This window comes from Carettochelys insculpta, chromosome 17 (assembly GCF_033958435.1).
Source record: "Carettochelys insculpta isolate YL-2023 chromosome 17, ASM3395843v1, whole genome shotgun sequence".
Lineage (NCBI taxonomy): Eukaryota > Metazoa > Chordata > Testudines > Carettochelyidae > Carettochelys > Carettochelys insculpta.
Genome location: NC_134153.1, coordinates 30097228 through 30114048, shown reverse-complemented (window position 1 = coordinate 30114048; position 16821 = coordinate 30097228). Strand labels below are relative to the sequence as shown.

General features: G+C 47.8%; 1 protein-coding gene across 5 annotated transcripts in view; it reads left to right on the top strand.

The window, feature by feature from the left end:
* The window catches only part of ZNF341 (zinc finger protein 341), a 30649-nt gene that overhangs the window by 2002 nt on the left and 11826 nt on the right, over window positions 1-16821 (top strand). For 2 of the 5 annotated variants that reach the window (XR_012647955.1, XM_075012235.1), the window contains exons 2-10: window positions 3697-3807; window positions 4821-5008; window positions 7199-7351; window positions 9522-9752; window positions 11269-11464; window positions 11843-11927; window positions 12767-12957; window positions 14177-14370; window positions 16219-16427. Coding sequence is in view for 4 of the 5 variants with exons in the window: in XM_075012235.1 (XP_074868336.1) it covers window positions 3697-3807; window positions 4821-5008; window positions 7199-7351; window positions 9522-9752; window positions 11269-11464; window positions 11843-11927; window positions 12767-12957; window positions 14177-14370; window positions 16219-16427 (1558 nt within the window). In the remaining variant the exon portion in view is untranslated. Of the gene's footprint in view, window positions 1-3696; window positions 3808-4820; window positions 5009-7198; window positions 7352-9521; window positions 9753-11268; window positions 11465-11842; window positions 11928-12766; window positions 12958-14176; window positions 14371-16218; window positions 16428-16821 lie in introns of those variants that run through there. The other 3 variants (XM_075012236.1, XM_075012238.1, XM_075012237.1) reach the window with 3 other exon arrangements.

The window sequence follows — 16821 nt, the reverse complement described above, 5'->3', positions numbered from 1 at the left end:
TCACCGAAGGTTGGTTTTGGGGCTGATTTTATTCAACATTTTTATTAATGACCTGGATGAGTAGATGAATTGCAGTCATAGCAAGATCATAGATAACACTAAGCTGGGGAGAGGTAGATACACTGTAGGGTAGGGATAGGGTCTAGAGTGACCTAGACAAATTGGAGAATCGGGTCAAAAGAAATCTGATGAGGTTCAACAAGAACAAGTGCAGAGTCTTGCACTTGGGACAGAAGAATCCCAAGCACTGCTACAAGCTGGGGGCCACCAGGCTAAACAGCAACTGGCAGAGAAGGACCTGGGGAATACAGAGGATGAGAAACTAGATATGAGTCAACAGCGTGCACTTGTAGCCAAGGTGGCTAATGGCATACTGGGGTGCATTAGTAGGAGCACTGCTGGCAGATCTAGGGAAGTGACTACTCCCTTTTATTTGGCACTGGTGAGGCCACATCTGTAGTACTGCATCCAGTTCTGGGCCCTCCATTACAGAAAGGATGTGGCTGCATTGGTAAGAGTCCAGTGGAAGTCAACAAAAATGATGAGGGGACTGGAGCACATGACTTACGAGGAGAGGCTGAGGGGATTAGGTTAATTTAATCTAGAGAAAAGAGTTGTGGGGGGAATTTGATAGCAGCTTTCAACTACCTGCAGGGGGCTTCTAAAGAGGATAGAGAGAGGCTGTTCTCAGTGGTGACAGAATACAGAACGAGGAGCAATGATCTCAAGTTCCAGTGCGGGATGTCTAAGTTGGATATTAGGAAAAAAAAATTCCCTAGGATGGTCATGAAACACTGAAATGGGTTACCAAGGAAGGTGGTGGAATCTCCATCCCTAGAGGTTTTTAAGTCCCAGCTTGACAAAGCTCTTGCTGGGATGATTTAGTTGGGGTTGGTGCTGCTTTTAGCTGGGGGTTGGACTTGATGACCTGAGGTCTCTTCCAACCCTATGAATTTATGAAAGAACTCCAGTAGATTAGTGAGGCATGATTTCCCTTTACAGAAACCATACTGACTTTTCTCCAATAAATTGTGTGTGTGACATTTCTATTTTTTACTATAGTTTCAACTAATTTGCCAGTACTGACATTAGATTTATCAGTCTTTAATTACCAGGATCACCTCTAGAGTCCTTTTTAAATATTGGCATCATATTAGCTATCTTCCAGTCATTAGATATAGAAGATGATTGAAGGGATAGATTAAAAACCACAGTTAATAGGTTTTCAATTTCACATTTGATTTCTTTCAGAACTCTTGGTTGAAAATCATCTGGTCCCAGTGACTTGTTTCTTTTGTTATCACTTTGTTCCAAAACCTCCTCTAATAACACCTCAGTCTGTGACTGTTCCTCAGAGTTGTCACCTAAAAAGAATGGTTCAGATTTGGGAATGACCTTATTGTCTTTGAATGCTTCTTTAGTATCTCAGTCTTCCAGTGGCCCCACTGTTTAACAGTTGTCTTGCTTCTGATGTACTTGAAAAACATTGTGCGGTTACTTTTTGAGTTTTTGGCTAGCTCTCCTGCAGACTCCTTTTTGGCCTTCTGTATTATATTTTTGCCCTACATTTGATAGAATTTATGCTTGTTTCTAATTTTCTCACTAGGATTTAGCTTCTACTTTTTAAATAATGCCTTTTTATCTTTCATTGCTTCTTTTGCTTTGTTGTTAAGCTGCAGGTGGCACTTTTTTGGTTCTCTCTCTTTTTTTTTTTCCCCCCCCAAATCTGGGACATACATTTAAACTGGACCTCTATTATGGTGTCTTTGAAAAGTTTCCATGCATCTTGTAAGGATTTTACTTTTGAAATTGTACCTTTTTATTTCTGTTTAACTACCTTTCTCATTTGTGTGTAGTCACAGAGAGTTAGCCATGTTAATCTGTATCTTCACAAAACAAAAAAAGCAGGCCTGTAGCACTTTAAAGACTAACAAAATGAATTATTAGGTGATGAGCTTTCATGGGGCAGGCCCATTTCTTCAGATTTCCAGAATTTCCAGATGTGAAGAAGTGAGTCTGTCCATCACCTCTGCAGGGCCAGCACCTGGGGCCACGGTCAGCAGCCCAGCCATATCTGGGATGGGACTGGTGCTGGCCAGCCTGTATAGGTAAGGGGATGGCAGGGGCTTGAGGTGTGGGGAGAGGTGGGGGGGCAGTGGGGCACAGAGGTGCCAGCAGAGAGGAACAGCAGGCTGGGGGGTGCAGGGAGACCTCCCTTCATCTGGCAAATTCCCTCATTTGGGGCCTGTCAGGTGCCGAGGGTACCAGACAAGCAAGGTGCACCCTGTAGTTAATATAGACAAGACAGCAGAGCGAGAGGGAGATTGGGTGTGTGTGTAGTCATTTTATTTTAGGACTGTGCACAGTGAGGTAGGTAGGAGCTCAGGGAAAAGCAGAATGAGAGGTAGTGGTGGTGTGGTGGGAAGATAGGTGGAAAGGGCAATGCAGAGGGAAGATGAGGTGGGAGTAGCACAGGGCCAGAGGAAGGAAGATGGAGAAGAGTCCATCTTACAGGTTAGTTTCATCTTTGCTGTGTCATGTCCTGGAGTGTGCTTTTCTGTAGATGTTTGCACACACTTGTTTGATTGTGTTCCTTGCGGGAGCATCACGTCCTACTACTGCGGTTCTAGTGGACAGTGAAAACAGTGTTTGCAGCAGCAGCCTATCCTGAAAGGCAAGTGAGCAGTGATTAAAAGTTGTATGAAATGCACCAGTGTGTTTTAAAATTGGAGTTGTCTTCAGCTTGGACTCCAGAAAGCAAACCCAGCTTGCACAAGGTCAATTTCTGAATCTCTCTGGAGTGCACCAAGTCCAGAGTTCTGTCCTGACTTGTCCGCAGGCACAGGTGCCTGCAACTCCCAATGACCATACTTCACTGTTCCCAGCCGACGGGAGCTGTGGAAACAGGAACCAGCACTTCCCTGTGGCCTGCACTGCTTCCTGCAGTTCCCATTGGCAGGGAACAGCGACCCACAGGTGGTCAAGGTAAACAAATTCTTGCAACCCCCAGTGGATTTCTCGGATTGGCCTTGTGCAATTGTAATGGCACTGGACATATTGGGCCAGTCAAAATAAGTCAGGAGTTTGGGAACCCTTGATATAAAGAAAGATAAACTGGCTTTGGCTTTTAGCATCTGGTGTCTCTGTTAGGATGACTGGCACATGGCGTAGGTGTGTTGGAGGGAAGCCAGTGAAGGAAGAACTAAACAAAAGGCAGTGGGCCCTGAGGAGAGAGCCACTTTTCAGAGTTGCTGAAGTGTTTACTATAACAGACATGCAGGTAGCACAGAGTGAAGTTTCAGACTTAGGCCAGGTCTACTCTAGACATTGCAGTCAATTGTAGATACACAATTCTAGCGACAGCACTTGCATAGCTGTAATCAACTTATTTATAGTCAACTTACCTGGTGTCCTCAGAGAGGGAGACTGATGGGAGAAACTCACCCTTCAACCTCCCTTACTTCTTGTAAGACTGAGGAATACAGGGGTTGATTGCTGACCCCAGGTAGTTTGATTTCACATGTCCCTACTAGGTGCATGAAATTGAACCCTGGAAGATTGACCCTGACCAGATTGATCTTCTGCGTAGTATTGACATACCCTTAGTGGCCCAGTTCTTCTCCTGGTGCACCTGCTTGGATGCCTCAGGGTAGGGGTATGCTTGCCTATTAACTCTTGCTTCTGTCTCCCTTTCAGGAATGGACAATCAGACAGTGCTGGCTGTTCAGTCACTGCTGGATGGCCAAGGAGCAGTTACAGATCCATCTGCTCAAAATGTTAACACCTCCACCCCCATTCAGTCCATGGGTGAGTGCCTCTTGTCATTGCATGTGGAAGTAGATGTAGACTCTTGCGGATGGACTTTCCTGCTGCACCCTAACTCCCAGAGACCATCAGAAATGGTTTGGCAGAACAGTTGTCCTTTGGTGGACAGTCACTGTTGTGTGTTAATTCCAAAGGGCTCCTGGCATGTTTAGTTAAACCAGGCAGAATGTAAGGAGAAGAACGTATGTACTGTTTGCCGCCTGTTACAAACTTGATGTGATTGCCCAGAGCAAGAGAGGGTGGGTTGGAGCTGGTCTCAGAAACAGGCCCAGGCCATGCACATCAATAAAACTATAGCAGGAGGGAGGGAGCACTTTCTGTTTCACACAAATGTCCCTTGGCTGCAGCAAGGTTAACTCAGTTATTTGAGGACAAATTTTCAATCAGATCATTGTGTAGCTAATTTAGGTGAGCATATTATGGTAATTGCTGGCGTAGAAGCTCATGCAAGTCTGGCTGTTCATTTCAGACCTTCGTCGGCTTACCCTTCTCTGAAGCCACCCTCCCCAGACCAGGAAGGCATAGGCCAGCCAGTACTTTATCTGAGCTCACTTGGGAGATGCCAAATTTTTCTATGATCTTTCCCCACATGCATGCAAGTGAACACTTGGCGGTCAGCCTCTCCCTCCTCCATGCCTAGCAGCTGATTCCTCTGTCTAAAGGCTGAGCCCAGACTGATGCATATGAGCTTTTCTGATGGACTCAAATGGAAGGAACTTGGGGCATGCAGAGTTCAGCTATTTTTTTCTCAGCCTCAGTAAATCAGCCTGCAGCTGCAGCTACAGCTCAGCTGACAATGTACGTAAAGCTGCATAAGGCAGAACAATTCAGCTCATGGTCATCTAGCTATGGTAACTCAGCAGGGCTAGCAGCAGGAAGGCTCCCTTCTGTATCATCCCTTCTCTGACTTGAACTATAGGTGAAGGTCACTCTGTAATCTGAGTAGGAGAAGGATCATAAAGCCAGAGTAATGATCTGAACCCTTCTGATTGCAGATGACGAGGACGTGTTCCTGTGTGGAAAGTGCAAGAAGCAGTTCAACTCACTGCCAGCATTCATGACCCACAAGAGGGAGCAATGCCAGGGAAACACCCCTTCGCTGGCCACCGTCTCATTGGCTACCAACAGTGTGTACACACCCTCCATTACGTCCGTGCAGCAGACACAGAGTGCCAGTCGGCAGGTAGCTACACTGTGCCATTGACTTTGGAGGGCAAGAAAAGTGCCTTGGGGTGAACAATTACTGAGTCCAGTTCCACCTAATTAGCAAGCTCACCTAAGGAGGCCAAGGTTCAACCCACCCTGTCCTTACCTCTTGGAATCTATTTGTGAAGTCTATATAATCCATTTATTATGGGCTTTCCTTCAAAACAAATGTGTCACTGTTCTCGAACAGTAGTTCAGGAAGGAGTTGGATCTCTTGTTATGGAATCGTAGAAAGGTAGGGCTGGAAGCATCCTCAAGAGAGCACAAAGTGCAGCCCCCTTCTGCGCTCTCTGCACACAAAGGCAGGACCAAATGAACCTGTTCTGAAAAACCTCCAATGAAAGGGATTTCAGAACCTCCCTTGGAAACCAGTTCCAGCGCTTACCTACCAGTAGAGTTAGACAGTTTTTCCTATTATCTAATCAAAAGTTCCTTTGTTTCAGATTAAACCAGTTACTTCTTGTGCTACTTTTAACACACACAGAAAACCATTGATCATGGCCCTTTTTATAACAGCATTTGGAGGGAGGGTCCAGATAATAGTCTTCATCTTCCTTTCTCAAGACTCAACATGTCCAGTTTTTTTAGCTTTTTCTCATAGGTCAAGTTTTATGAACCTTTTATTGGTCTTGTTGCTCTCCTCTGGGCTCTCTGCAGTTTGTCCACATCTTTCCAACATAAGAACGGCCGTGCTGGGTCAGACCAAATATCTAGTATCCTGTCTTCCAACAGTGGCCAGGGCCAGATACCCCAGAGGCAGTGAACAGAACAGGTGATCATTGAGAGATCCCACCTCTGTCATCCATTTCCAGCCTCTGGCAAACAGAGGCCAGGAGCGCCATTCCTGCCCATCCTGGCTAAGAGCCGTTAATGGACTTACCTGCCATGAATTTATATAATTCCTTTTTGAACCCTGTTAAAGTCCTGGTCTTCACAACCTTCTCGGACAAGGAGTTCCACAGGCCGACCAGGTGTCTGTGTGAAAAAATACTGCCTTTTGTAAGTTTTAAACCTGCTCCCCATTAATTTCATTTGGTGGCCCCTAGTTCTTATGTTGTTTCAGCAAGTCAATAACTTTTCCTTACTCAATTTTTCCACACCAGTCATGATTTTGTAGACCTCTGTCATATCTCCCTTTAGTCTCCTCTTTTCTAAGTTGAAAAGTCCCAGGCTTTTTAATCTTTCTTTATATGGCATTTCTTCTTTCTAGAGTGTGGCACCCAAAATTGGACATAGTTCTCCAGCTAAAATCCTAGCAGAGCCAAGTAGAGTTGGACAGTTACTTACTTGTCTTACATACCACAAAATATTATTAGCTTTTTAGCAACTTTATCACATTAACTCATACTGAACATGTAAACCACTAAAACCTCCAGATCCTTTTCAGCATTATGATCACCTACTCAGTTTCTTCCCATTTTATAGCTGTGCACATGATTTTTCCTTCTGAAAGTATTTTGCTTGTGTCTTTATTTAATTTCATTTTCTTGATTTCAGACCATTGCTCTAATTTATCCAGCTCCTTTTAAATTCTCATCCTGTCCTCCAAAATAATTGCAACCCTTCCCAGCTAGTATTGTGTCATTTACAGATTTTAGAAGCATACTTTTTACTCCACAATCCTGTCATTAATGAAAATACTGAATAGGCTCAGACCCAAAATTGACCCCAGTAGGAACCCCACTAGCTATGCCTTCCTAGTCTCACAGAGAACCAGTGATAACTGCTCTTTTAGCTAGTTTTTCCACTCACCTTATAATAGAAGAAGGGTGATTTGATAGCAGCCTTCAACTTTATGAAGGGGGGTTCCAGAGAGGCTCTTCTCAGTAGTGCCAGATGGCAGAACAAGGAGCAATGGTCTCAAGTTACAGTGGGGGATGTCTAGGTTGGATATTAGGAAAATGTATTTCACTAGGAGGTGGGGGGAAGCACTGAAATGCATTACCAAGAGAGGTGATGAAAGGTTTTTAAGTCCTGGCTTGACAAATCCCTGGCTGGAAGGATTTAGTCAATGTTGGTCCTGCTTTGGGCAGCGGGCTGGATTCGATGACCACCTGAGGTCCCCTCCAGGATTCTATGATTCATCCTTGTGGCATATCTGCTCATTTCAGAGATTATTTCTGTTGTTCTAGTATTGAGCCCCAATGCTGTTTTCCTCTTCTTTCAGCAAATATCCACGTATATCACAGTCCCCCCATCTCCGCTGATCCAGACGCTTGTGCAGGGGAATATCTTAGTCAGTGATGAGGTGCTGATGTCAGCCATGTCTGCTTTTACATCCTTGGACCAACCCATGCCTGCAGTCCAGCCGTCTGTGCAGGTAAGGGGCATGTGCTTCTCAAACAGGCCCCAAAAGACAGTGACTGAATAGCAGAGCAAGCCAAGAGTTCTGGGTGGCAGTGTTGCCTGCACGGTTCGGAGAGCTACTTTGATAGTGGGGCATGGCCAGCTTCTTAAAGACAACAGCAGAGATCAGGTTGGGGGGGGGGGAAAAAAAGTGACTGACTTATGCCCAGATCTGCCCTCAGACTGCATCTCATAGCAAATCATGCTGCAATTTGTAATGCAATCCTTCTTGCTTCTTCATTGTCTAACAGCTATAACAGCCCACAAAAACACTAGCCCCTGCAGTGACCATCTGTCCCGTTTTTGCCGGGGCAGTCCCGTATTTCAGGTGTCGAGAAGGCATCCCGACTTATTGTATCAAAAGGGCTAATTGTCCCATATTCACCCCCCACTGATCTGACCTGCCCACCACGTCAGTGCAGCCGCAGTTGCAAATACCAGGTGCTGGCTGGAGAGCATGTGCAACACATACTGACTGGCCAGGTGTGCAGGGAACTTGGGGCCCTGCCATACGATAAGGCAGGATATGTTGGGGCGGGGAGGGAGGTAGTGTGTGCCCCCCCACTCACTCCTTCTTTAAGACTTTCAGGGGACCTGGTGCCCCTCCAGTCAGGGAGACCACTGCAGAGAGGTAGCTCCATCCCTGCAGCGCTTCAGGCCAGCCGCCCACGGAGCCAGGGAATTCCCTGTGGGGCAGCCACCTTCCGCAGCTGGGGAGCTCCTCCCCCAGGCAGGGCTACAGTAAAGAATGTGATTTTGAACATTTGTACTGCATAGATCTGATTGGTTTCCCTTGAACTCCCTGCAATCTGAGCAAGTTTACCAAGTGTCCGTGTATTTGGCATAGGGAAATATGGTCACCCTACTAGACCTGGAACCTATCCCTGCAACAAACCGCATTGCCAGCTCTGTCCACATATCTGTGCTAGAGACACCATCACCGAACCTACACCATGTCAGCCCACGCCATCGGGGCTCATACACCTGCACATCCACTAATGCGATATATGCCAGCAATGCCCCTCTGTCATGTACGTTGGACAAAATGGACGGTCTCTGTGCCAAAGGATAAATGGGCATAAATGAGACATCAGGTATCAGAATACACATAAACCTTTAGGGGAACACTTTAATCTGGCAGGATATACAATAATGGACCTTATAAGAGATACATATATATAAAACAAAGTCTTCTTACAAAGGGATTTTACCACCAGATTACAGAGTGAAACATCTGAATTGGAATTCAGCTACAAGTTTGATCCATTTAACCTGGGGCTTAACAGGGATCTCAACTGTCTGACACATTACAAGGACAATTTCACCACCTTTGATATTCACAGGAATGGCACCATCCCACATCACTTAATTTACTCTTCCAGAGGTCCTATTAATGGGATGACTCCCCCCCCCATTTTTCTTTTGCTTTTTTCATCTTTTCTTTGCCGCCCTACCCCTACCCCATTTCCTCATTTTTGCTCCAGAATCTGATGAAGTGAGTGTGCTATAGAACTGCTTGGGTGTTTTGCTTTGTTTTTGCTTTGTTTTGTTTTGTTTTTCATGAAGCTACAGAGTAACATGGCTAGCCCTCTGAGACTGCTTCTTAATTGTGTGCTGTGATTCCTTGTGAAATAATATGTATGTTGCAGTGTAACCATCAGGCACCATGTAACGAGCAGGGAAATCAGTGGTACACCTCTCTCTGAACTGTTGTTTAATGCTCTTTGCAGACTTAGGCAAGTGTTCCTGCACTCATTAACCCCTTCATATTCTGAGGATTTTTCTTGTACCCTGGAGGGCTACAAAGAAAATGAAGCAAATGCTTGGATTCTTGTGTCTAAGATGACTATTGACGGGGAAATGTGGCAGTATTTTGAGCTGCTGCATACCCCGTCTGATTCCTGCATGGTACAAAGGTGGTTGGATTGCTCTTTCTTTCCTTAGAGATTAGCTACTGTGTTTAGTCAGGTGCTCGAATCTGTGTTCTAAAAGTGTGTTTTGCCCAGAGTGTGGTTTGCCTGCTGATCTGACAATGAATCATAAATGATGTCACAAGTGAGGCTTCTGCAGCTCCAGCTGGAGGTTGCTGGGCCCATCCTGCATTTTCAGTGCTTTCGCTGTCTGTCTCTTGTTCCTGCTTTCAGAGTAGTTTGAGTATGCACACTGGAACTGGGTACCTTTCCCAGCCCCCACCTCCACCACCGCCGCCCCCACCTCAGCCACCACCTCCTTCTGCTCAGACCCTGGGAGCACCAGGACAGCCCAGCACCAGCAGCAGCCGGGGTGTAGAAGTGTACAGCACACCGGCTCCCATAGCAGGAAATGGAACAGTGGAGATGCAGACACTGGGAATGCAGCCCTATCCGCCCATAGAGGTAAAGCCGTGTCCCTGGCCTTGTACTGCAGCCATGGCCAGGGGTCAGCCCTCAGAGGCTGCTCTGCTGTCTGACACTTAAGACTCCTGCAAGCCTCTTGCACAAGCTGGGGAGAAGATGCGACCTATGAGTCAGATGGATTAGAAATGTAGTTTGTCATAGAAATGAGAGTCAAGCAAAGATGTGTTAGGTTGTCTCGTAATCACAGGGCATTTCCTCTGCAGGACAGTAATGATAGGAAAGATGCCAACAAGCTGAAGGGAATCCAGGGAGCATGTGAAAAGACTAAGGGGCTGGAGAGTTTGATATAAGAGGTCAGAGTAGAAGAGCTGACCACACGTAGAGGTGATTAAGGAGGGATCTGTAACTGCCTGCGAGTATTGGAAGGGATGTGAGCTGGCAACAAAGAACCTCACAAAGGTATCAAGCTGGGAGCAGTGGGGTGAAACTCTGCACAGGGAAGGTTCATCTGAAGATCAAAAAAAAAAACCCACCAGTGAGATTCATCAGGTAGCTAAATAGTCTCTCAGGTGAAATGGTGGCAGCATCTAGAAGTGGGCCTGGAGACTACCCAGTCGGAGAGGGCTTGACGAACTTCTCCAGATGCCCTTTTCTGTTGATGTGCTGGTAAATAGAGGTGAGTCACTGATGTTATTTTTGCAGGGCATGTCTTCGCAAAGGCCTCAGACTGTTAGTCCATGCTGATGGCTCAGTTTGCTTTGCTAACAGCCCCCTTCACTGCTCCAGTAACACTGTTAAGCTGTGGCCACGCTTGGCCAAAATTTCAAAAGGGCCATGCTAATGGCCGAATTGGAGAATACTAATGAGGTGCTGAAATAAATATTCAGCGCCTCATTAGCATGCTGCCAGCCACAGCATTTCAAAAGTGCCACCTTTCGATTGCACACGGCTTGGCTACACAGGACCCTTTTCAGCTGATAGGAATAAGGAGATTTCGAAGTCTGCGGGGTCCTTTCGAAAAGGGCCCCCATGTAGCCGAGCCGTGTGCGATCAAAACGTGGCACTTTCGAAGTGCCACGGCTGGCAGCATGCTAATGAAGCGCTGAATATTCATTTCAGCAGCTCATTAGTATTCTCCGATTTGGCCATTAGCATGGCCCCTTCGAAATTTTGGCCAAGTGTTGCCACAGCCTTAGGGTGTGTAACGAACCTGTTCAGCAGAGCGTCCTTGGGTTTGGTAACAGGAGATAGAGCTTTCCAGACCAGGCTGACAGTGATCAGCTCTGGAGAGCAGAAATGCAGATCCAGGGGTTAAGTGGGGACTAGCTAGCTCTTGGTTATGAAAGTTTGTACTTTGGTGTCTGGGTCTTGTTAATAACCATTGACTGCTTGGCCAAGTTAGGCAGGAGCTGTACTAAGCGGACTAATGATCTGGTATGGCCACTTCTCCAGTTAGACATGTGTATCTTGCTTCATCAGAAGTGACGGGGCAGAGGGGGTTGCACTTGGCATGGAATTAGCAAGCATGTTCTCACTGGTGACTGCATTATTCCAGGTGCCAAGCCAGTGTGTGGAAAGTCCTGTGTATCCCTCCCCTCCAGTGTACAGCCCCGGGAAGCAGAGCTTCAAATCCAAAAGCGCTAGCACTGTTGCTCCTTTGACCAATGTGGCAGGAGGAAACGTGGCCAGTTTTGATTCCACCTCGACTGCCAAAAATAAGCATTCCAAAAACGACAGTGGGCTGCAAGAAGGTAGGTCTCCTTACAGCCTGCCTGCTCAGTCCCCTAGCCCATTGTGCCTCCACTGCATTGCACTTTTAAACAGGAAGCACTTGAGGCCTTGTTAGCAAACACATAGCAATGTACTCTTACCCTGCTACACAAAAATACTTTACTCAGACCAGGACTGATAGCACTTTGAAACATAGACACACCTAAGCTGTCATATTGCCATCTGTCTGTACTATTCTGTAATCCTCCATAATGAGCACATACAGTAGGACTGGCATCTGTATTGTCCTCTGGGACAAGCTCTTGTTTTGTGGTGTGTCCTATCCCACCAAATGTTCTTTGGTCTTCAGTGCAACTGAAGTGGAGGGAGCTAATTCTTATTATGCATGTCTGTTTCAGGGAAACCGAAGTCTCCCAAACTGAAGTGCACGTATTGTGACAAGGCCTTCACCAAGAACTTTGACTTGCAGCAGCACATCAGAAGGTAATATTGAGATGCTAACCCAGATGCCAAGGGGATGGCTGAGTGGGGAGGTTGCTGACTGTATATGAAGTGTGAGCTGTCATTGCATTTTCTTGTGTGCAAGCTGGTTTTGGAGTCCTCTTTGCTCAGTGGCTGATGATAACCTCAGTGGTTCCTGTTGTCCGGATGCCTGAGCACCTTCATCTTCTCAGCTGCCCCCCCGCCCACCGGTGGGAGTGAAAATCCAGAGTGATGCCTGAAGAGGAAGTTCTAGGCTCAGCCTCTGAGCAAAGATGTAATAGCCTGATGAGCAGCGAGTAGGAGTCCTTTAAATGCCAAGTCCATCCTGAGGCCCTGTTTGTGGTGACCATCTAGCATCAGAAGTAGTTTCTGGGCCTGGAACAGGAAGGGAGAGTGGAAGGATCTCCATCTCTGTAATTTGGGGTGGGGGAAAGAGAGAGATGAAAAAAACAGGGTTCTCCTCTTGCCAGGCTGAAAGCAGAGTGAGGACACAAGACGAGATCCACCTTATGCTGAAGCAGAAGAAAGGGGTTTTATTCTAAGTCAAACAAAAATGGTTAAGTGACTTGTTGGGTCAGTGCAGAAAAACATGATGAATGTTCAGACTCCATTGCACAGCTGCTCCCCGCTCCCCATGCCCCAAATTACTCCTGTTTCTCCTGCTGGCCCACAAAATCCATTGTGCCATTTGATCATGTTTCCAGCCTTTTGCTGAAGATGCCCAGGGGCTAGCAAGATTCTTAGTTCACTCATAGGACAGCTGCCCCTTGTGATCCATGCTTGCAGACCATCAGCTCTTGTCTTGCGGTGTCCCTGATGCGCTGCCATCTGCCCTGCAGCCACACAGGTGAGAAACCATTCCAGTGCATCGTGTGTGGCCGAGCCTTTGCGCAGAAGTCCAATGTGAAGAAGCACATGCAGACCCATAAGGTGTGGCCGCCAGGGCTTGGGTGCACCATCTCACGCAATTCCATCACTGTGCAGGTCATGGCATTGAACCCCAACCAGCAGGAGGACGAGGAGAACACAGGTGTGCTGCCATTCTAGAAGATGGAATATCAGTTCCAGGATCTCTGAATGCTCCTCATTTTCCCAGCTCCTTCCCACCCAGGTCTCTCCCATGTTAATGTCCTCTAGCGTTAGCACCAGTGCTCCCACCTTCTAGAGACTGAGCCTTTAGCAGCCTCTAATAGATTAATGCAACCTGTGTGCTCTGGCCATTCTGCTTTGCTCAGGGTGCTGAAGTTTGGTCTAACAGGCCTACAGGGACTGTAGCTCCCAAAGATAAAACAGAACACCACATGGGACTGGCTCACTTTGCTCCCCTAAGCTGCCTCCCGCCTCCCGTATGGGGCTGGCTCCACTGTTTGCCCAAGCCCTGTCTGTCCCCTGCACAGGGCAAGAGCTGGTGTTGCTGCTTTCTTGAACCCTGCTGCCCTCTGCCTGAGCCCTGCCCTTCTCCCTGCAAGGGGCTGGCATCACTGTTGTTGATGTGTTCTTCCTCACCTCGCTTTTCTGCCCAAAATGTCTATTTGTCCCATTTGATCAATTTGGCAAGAGCACACAAGACACCCACCCACTTAGGTCAAAAAGGTGAGGACAGGGCTTAGAAAAGCGAGTGCCCTGGCCAAAGTGGGCCATATGGTCACTGTAAGCAGGCCAGTTCAGAATTCTCGTGCTACGGTGTCCGGTGGTGAAGCTGATGCTTATACCAACTGCCCCCAAAGCGTGGCATGGAGGGTGGGGTGGAGCATGACTCCACTCTGCTGGTTCTCAATGAGTGTGTATGATCCCATAAGTTACAGATGTCTAGGGGCTTGTCTGAAGTACACTGAAGTGAGGCAGCAACTGAATCAGGGATGCATAACTGGCTTTGCTGATGCCTCTCATCTCCTGCACTGAGCAAGTGTTGAAGGAGGCACGACTGTGGCCTTAGATTGTCAGGGACCTGCTGAGCTTTCTGTTCAGTGAGATGGCAGGCACATAGCTACAAGCATGACAGGTAAGAACAGTGGATCATGGAAGGGCAGCTGGAGTAATTGGGGCCCTTGATAATCAGCTGCCAAGGAAAGGTCAGGGGAATGGAGTTGTCTAGCCTGCAGAATTGGCACCTGGGATGGGACCAGGAGGCTGGCCCAAGGATCAAAACTGGGGTCACACAGCCTTGGTCAGTTGTCAGAGCTGTTCAGCAACTGACCTTGGGATGCTTCGATTTGTCTTTCTGTGTTTGCCTCTGCCTATTCCTCCAGGCTTAAGCCAGGCCTCCAGAAACTCTCCCCCGCAGCCTCAGGCCATGGCCCCCTCGGAAGAGAGTGAGGTTGGCAAACTGGAAGCCAAGCAGGTTGTCCTGATTGATAGTTCTTACCAGTGCCAGTTCTGCTCCAGCAAGTTCAACACCTACTTCCAGCTCAAATCACACATGACGCAGCACAAGAATGAGCAGGTGAGTGACATGTGGACGCTCGTGCTTGGGGGGCCTGCATTGGTAATCAGACCGAGATGTTACTTAGGCTCTGAGTGGTGAGGGTCAGGGAGATGTGGAATGAATATGGTGGATTCTGAGGCCGGCTCTTCCCAGCACCCAGAGATGCCTGTCTTTATAGTGCGTCTGTGGCTCTGTTATAATTAAACCTTCCCCATTGTGCTTCTTCGCCCTCCTTGTCTTGGTCTGGATTGGAAAAGAGCAACTGCCAGCTGTGCCCCAGCCCTGCTGTGTTGCCTGGAAGAGTCAACCAAAAAGTGGGCTAGTTGACACCCAGGGAGAGCTGGAAAGATCAAATCCAGAATATGATTAACATGATCAGCGACTGTCGAGTTGTGGAGTAGCTGCCTATGGAGCCATGTGATTTTATTTCCATTACTCTAAGGGTTGGTCTACACTAGGCAGGTAAGTCAATTGCAGATACGTAATTCTAGCTATGGCAGTTGCGTAGCTAGAACTGACGTATCTGCAATCGACGTACTGGGCCGACTTCACAGAGGGAGGTTGACAGGAGCTGGGGATGTGAAGGGTTCAGTATGCTGGTGCCCCAGGGCAGAGGGGACATCCCCAACCCTCTCTCACTGCAGCAGCTTGAGGCCAGGTGAGAAGCACCTTTCATAGCCCCTGCAACTCCAGCAGGCATGGGTGAGGGAGGGGTTTATGTCCCTTGGCTGGGTAACAGACAGACAGACAAACCCTCTGAAATATAGAATAGACAGCTTTCCCTTTCTGCACTCCTTCTGGGCCAGTAGGGTTCGAGCAGTCCTGGTTCCCATCTCTGGCCCATTGCTGGCCCCCGGGGCATTCTGCAGTATACCTGTCCCTCCAGCCAGACCCCTTCCTTTCCCTTTTGTGAAACACCCACATTCCAGGTACATCCCATTGTTCTGGCACAGCCAACCCCTTACCTAGCTTAAAGCTGTGATAAGAGGCAGCTGCATACCAGATTTGGTGAACCTACCATTTAGGAGGAGTTCTTGAACAAACACACTCACGGATGGACAGACAGACAGTTTCTAAAATACATAGGAGAAAATCTTTTACCACCACATCTAAGAACCTCTCAGCTCAAGGAAGTTAGCACATTTACCAATGGTGTGTGCGCCTGCTGCTGGCTTCAGACAGGGGTTGACAAATGGGTGCTGCTTTGGGAGTGCTGCTCCTTTAACTGATGGTGCATAGCCGGCAGCTGGTGGTACAAAGAGACACTGTGGCATCTGAAGTTGCTGCTGTTGTGTGTAAAGACAGCCAGGCTAATTTAGCACTGTTCAAAATAGGGGCAAAGCCATAGGTCCAGGGAGAGAGGACAAGATGAGTAACAATAATAATTTAACCATGTATCAAGGGGGAGAGATATTCAAAGGGACGGGGGAAGGTAGGGGCCCCAGATGCCTGTGGAAGTCAGAGAGGATTAGGCACCTGACTGCTGTTTGTGGCTCTGGAATCTACTCTGCTCTCTTTAATTCATGGATCGTGCACTGATTTAAGTAACACCTCCCCCCAGCCGCCCCCTTCCCAGGCCAAGGAGTAAGTAAATGTCACCACTCCCTTGTTACAGAGGGAGAAAGCTGAGGTTCAAGGTGGGGTATTGAAAAGAGCCTTGGTGATTTAGGAGCATTATTCATAGTGATCTTGGGTGAAATCTGAACTCCTGAGTCACTGGCTTGCTGAAGGAGGCAGGATTGGAGCCTGCGACAGCATACAGAAGTCCTGGCTCTGAGTCCTATGGAGTGTACTCTGGCTGCTGGCAGAGGAATCACACTGGCCAATGCATATCACTCTAGTAATTCTGCCTGCCTCTTCCTCCAGGTGTACAAGTGTGTGGTGAAAAGCTGTGCTCAGACATTCCAGAAGCTGGAGTCCTTTCTAGAACATATCAAGAACCACCAGGAGGAGCTGAGCTATCGCTGCCACCTGTGCAGCAAGGACTTCCCCTCCCTGTATGAACTGGGTGTCCACCAGTACTCCCACAGCCTGCTGCCCCAGCACAGTCCCAAGAAGGAGGTGGCCGTGTACAAGTATGGTAGCAATCAGAACAGTGGTTACTAAGCATGCGAGTCACACAGGTGGGCTCAAACCTGGGACCTCTGGAGCCTAGTGCGGGAGCTGCTACGGTTTGAGCTAGAAGGCAGCTGGCTCTCAGCTCAGGCTGCAGAGAAGACTCGGTTTTTCTCTGTGTAAGTGCTAGGGAGCTGCTGATGGGGGAGACTGCAAGTAGATTAAGGAGCACAGTGACTTCCTGTGACACACCTGGGAGATGCTCCTGGATTACGTGCTGTTTTATGAAGTGACTGCTGCTCCTGAGAAAGGCTTGTAATTGCTAGTCCTTGCACTTGTAGAGAGGCTGGGATTCATCGGGAGTTAAGAGAGGAGCAATTTTCTGAGCTGGCTGGGCTCCGTTAGGGTTCAGTT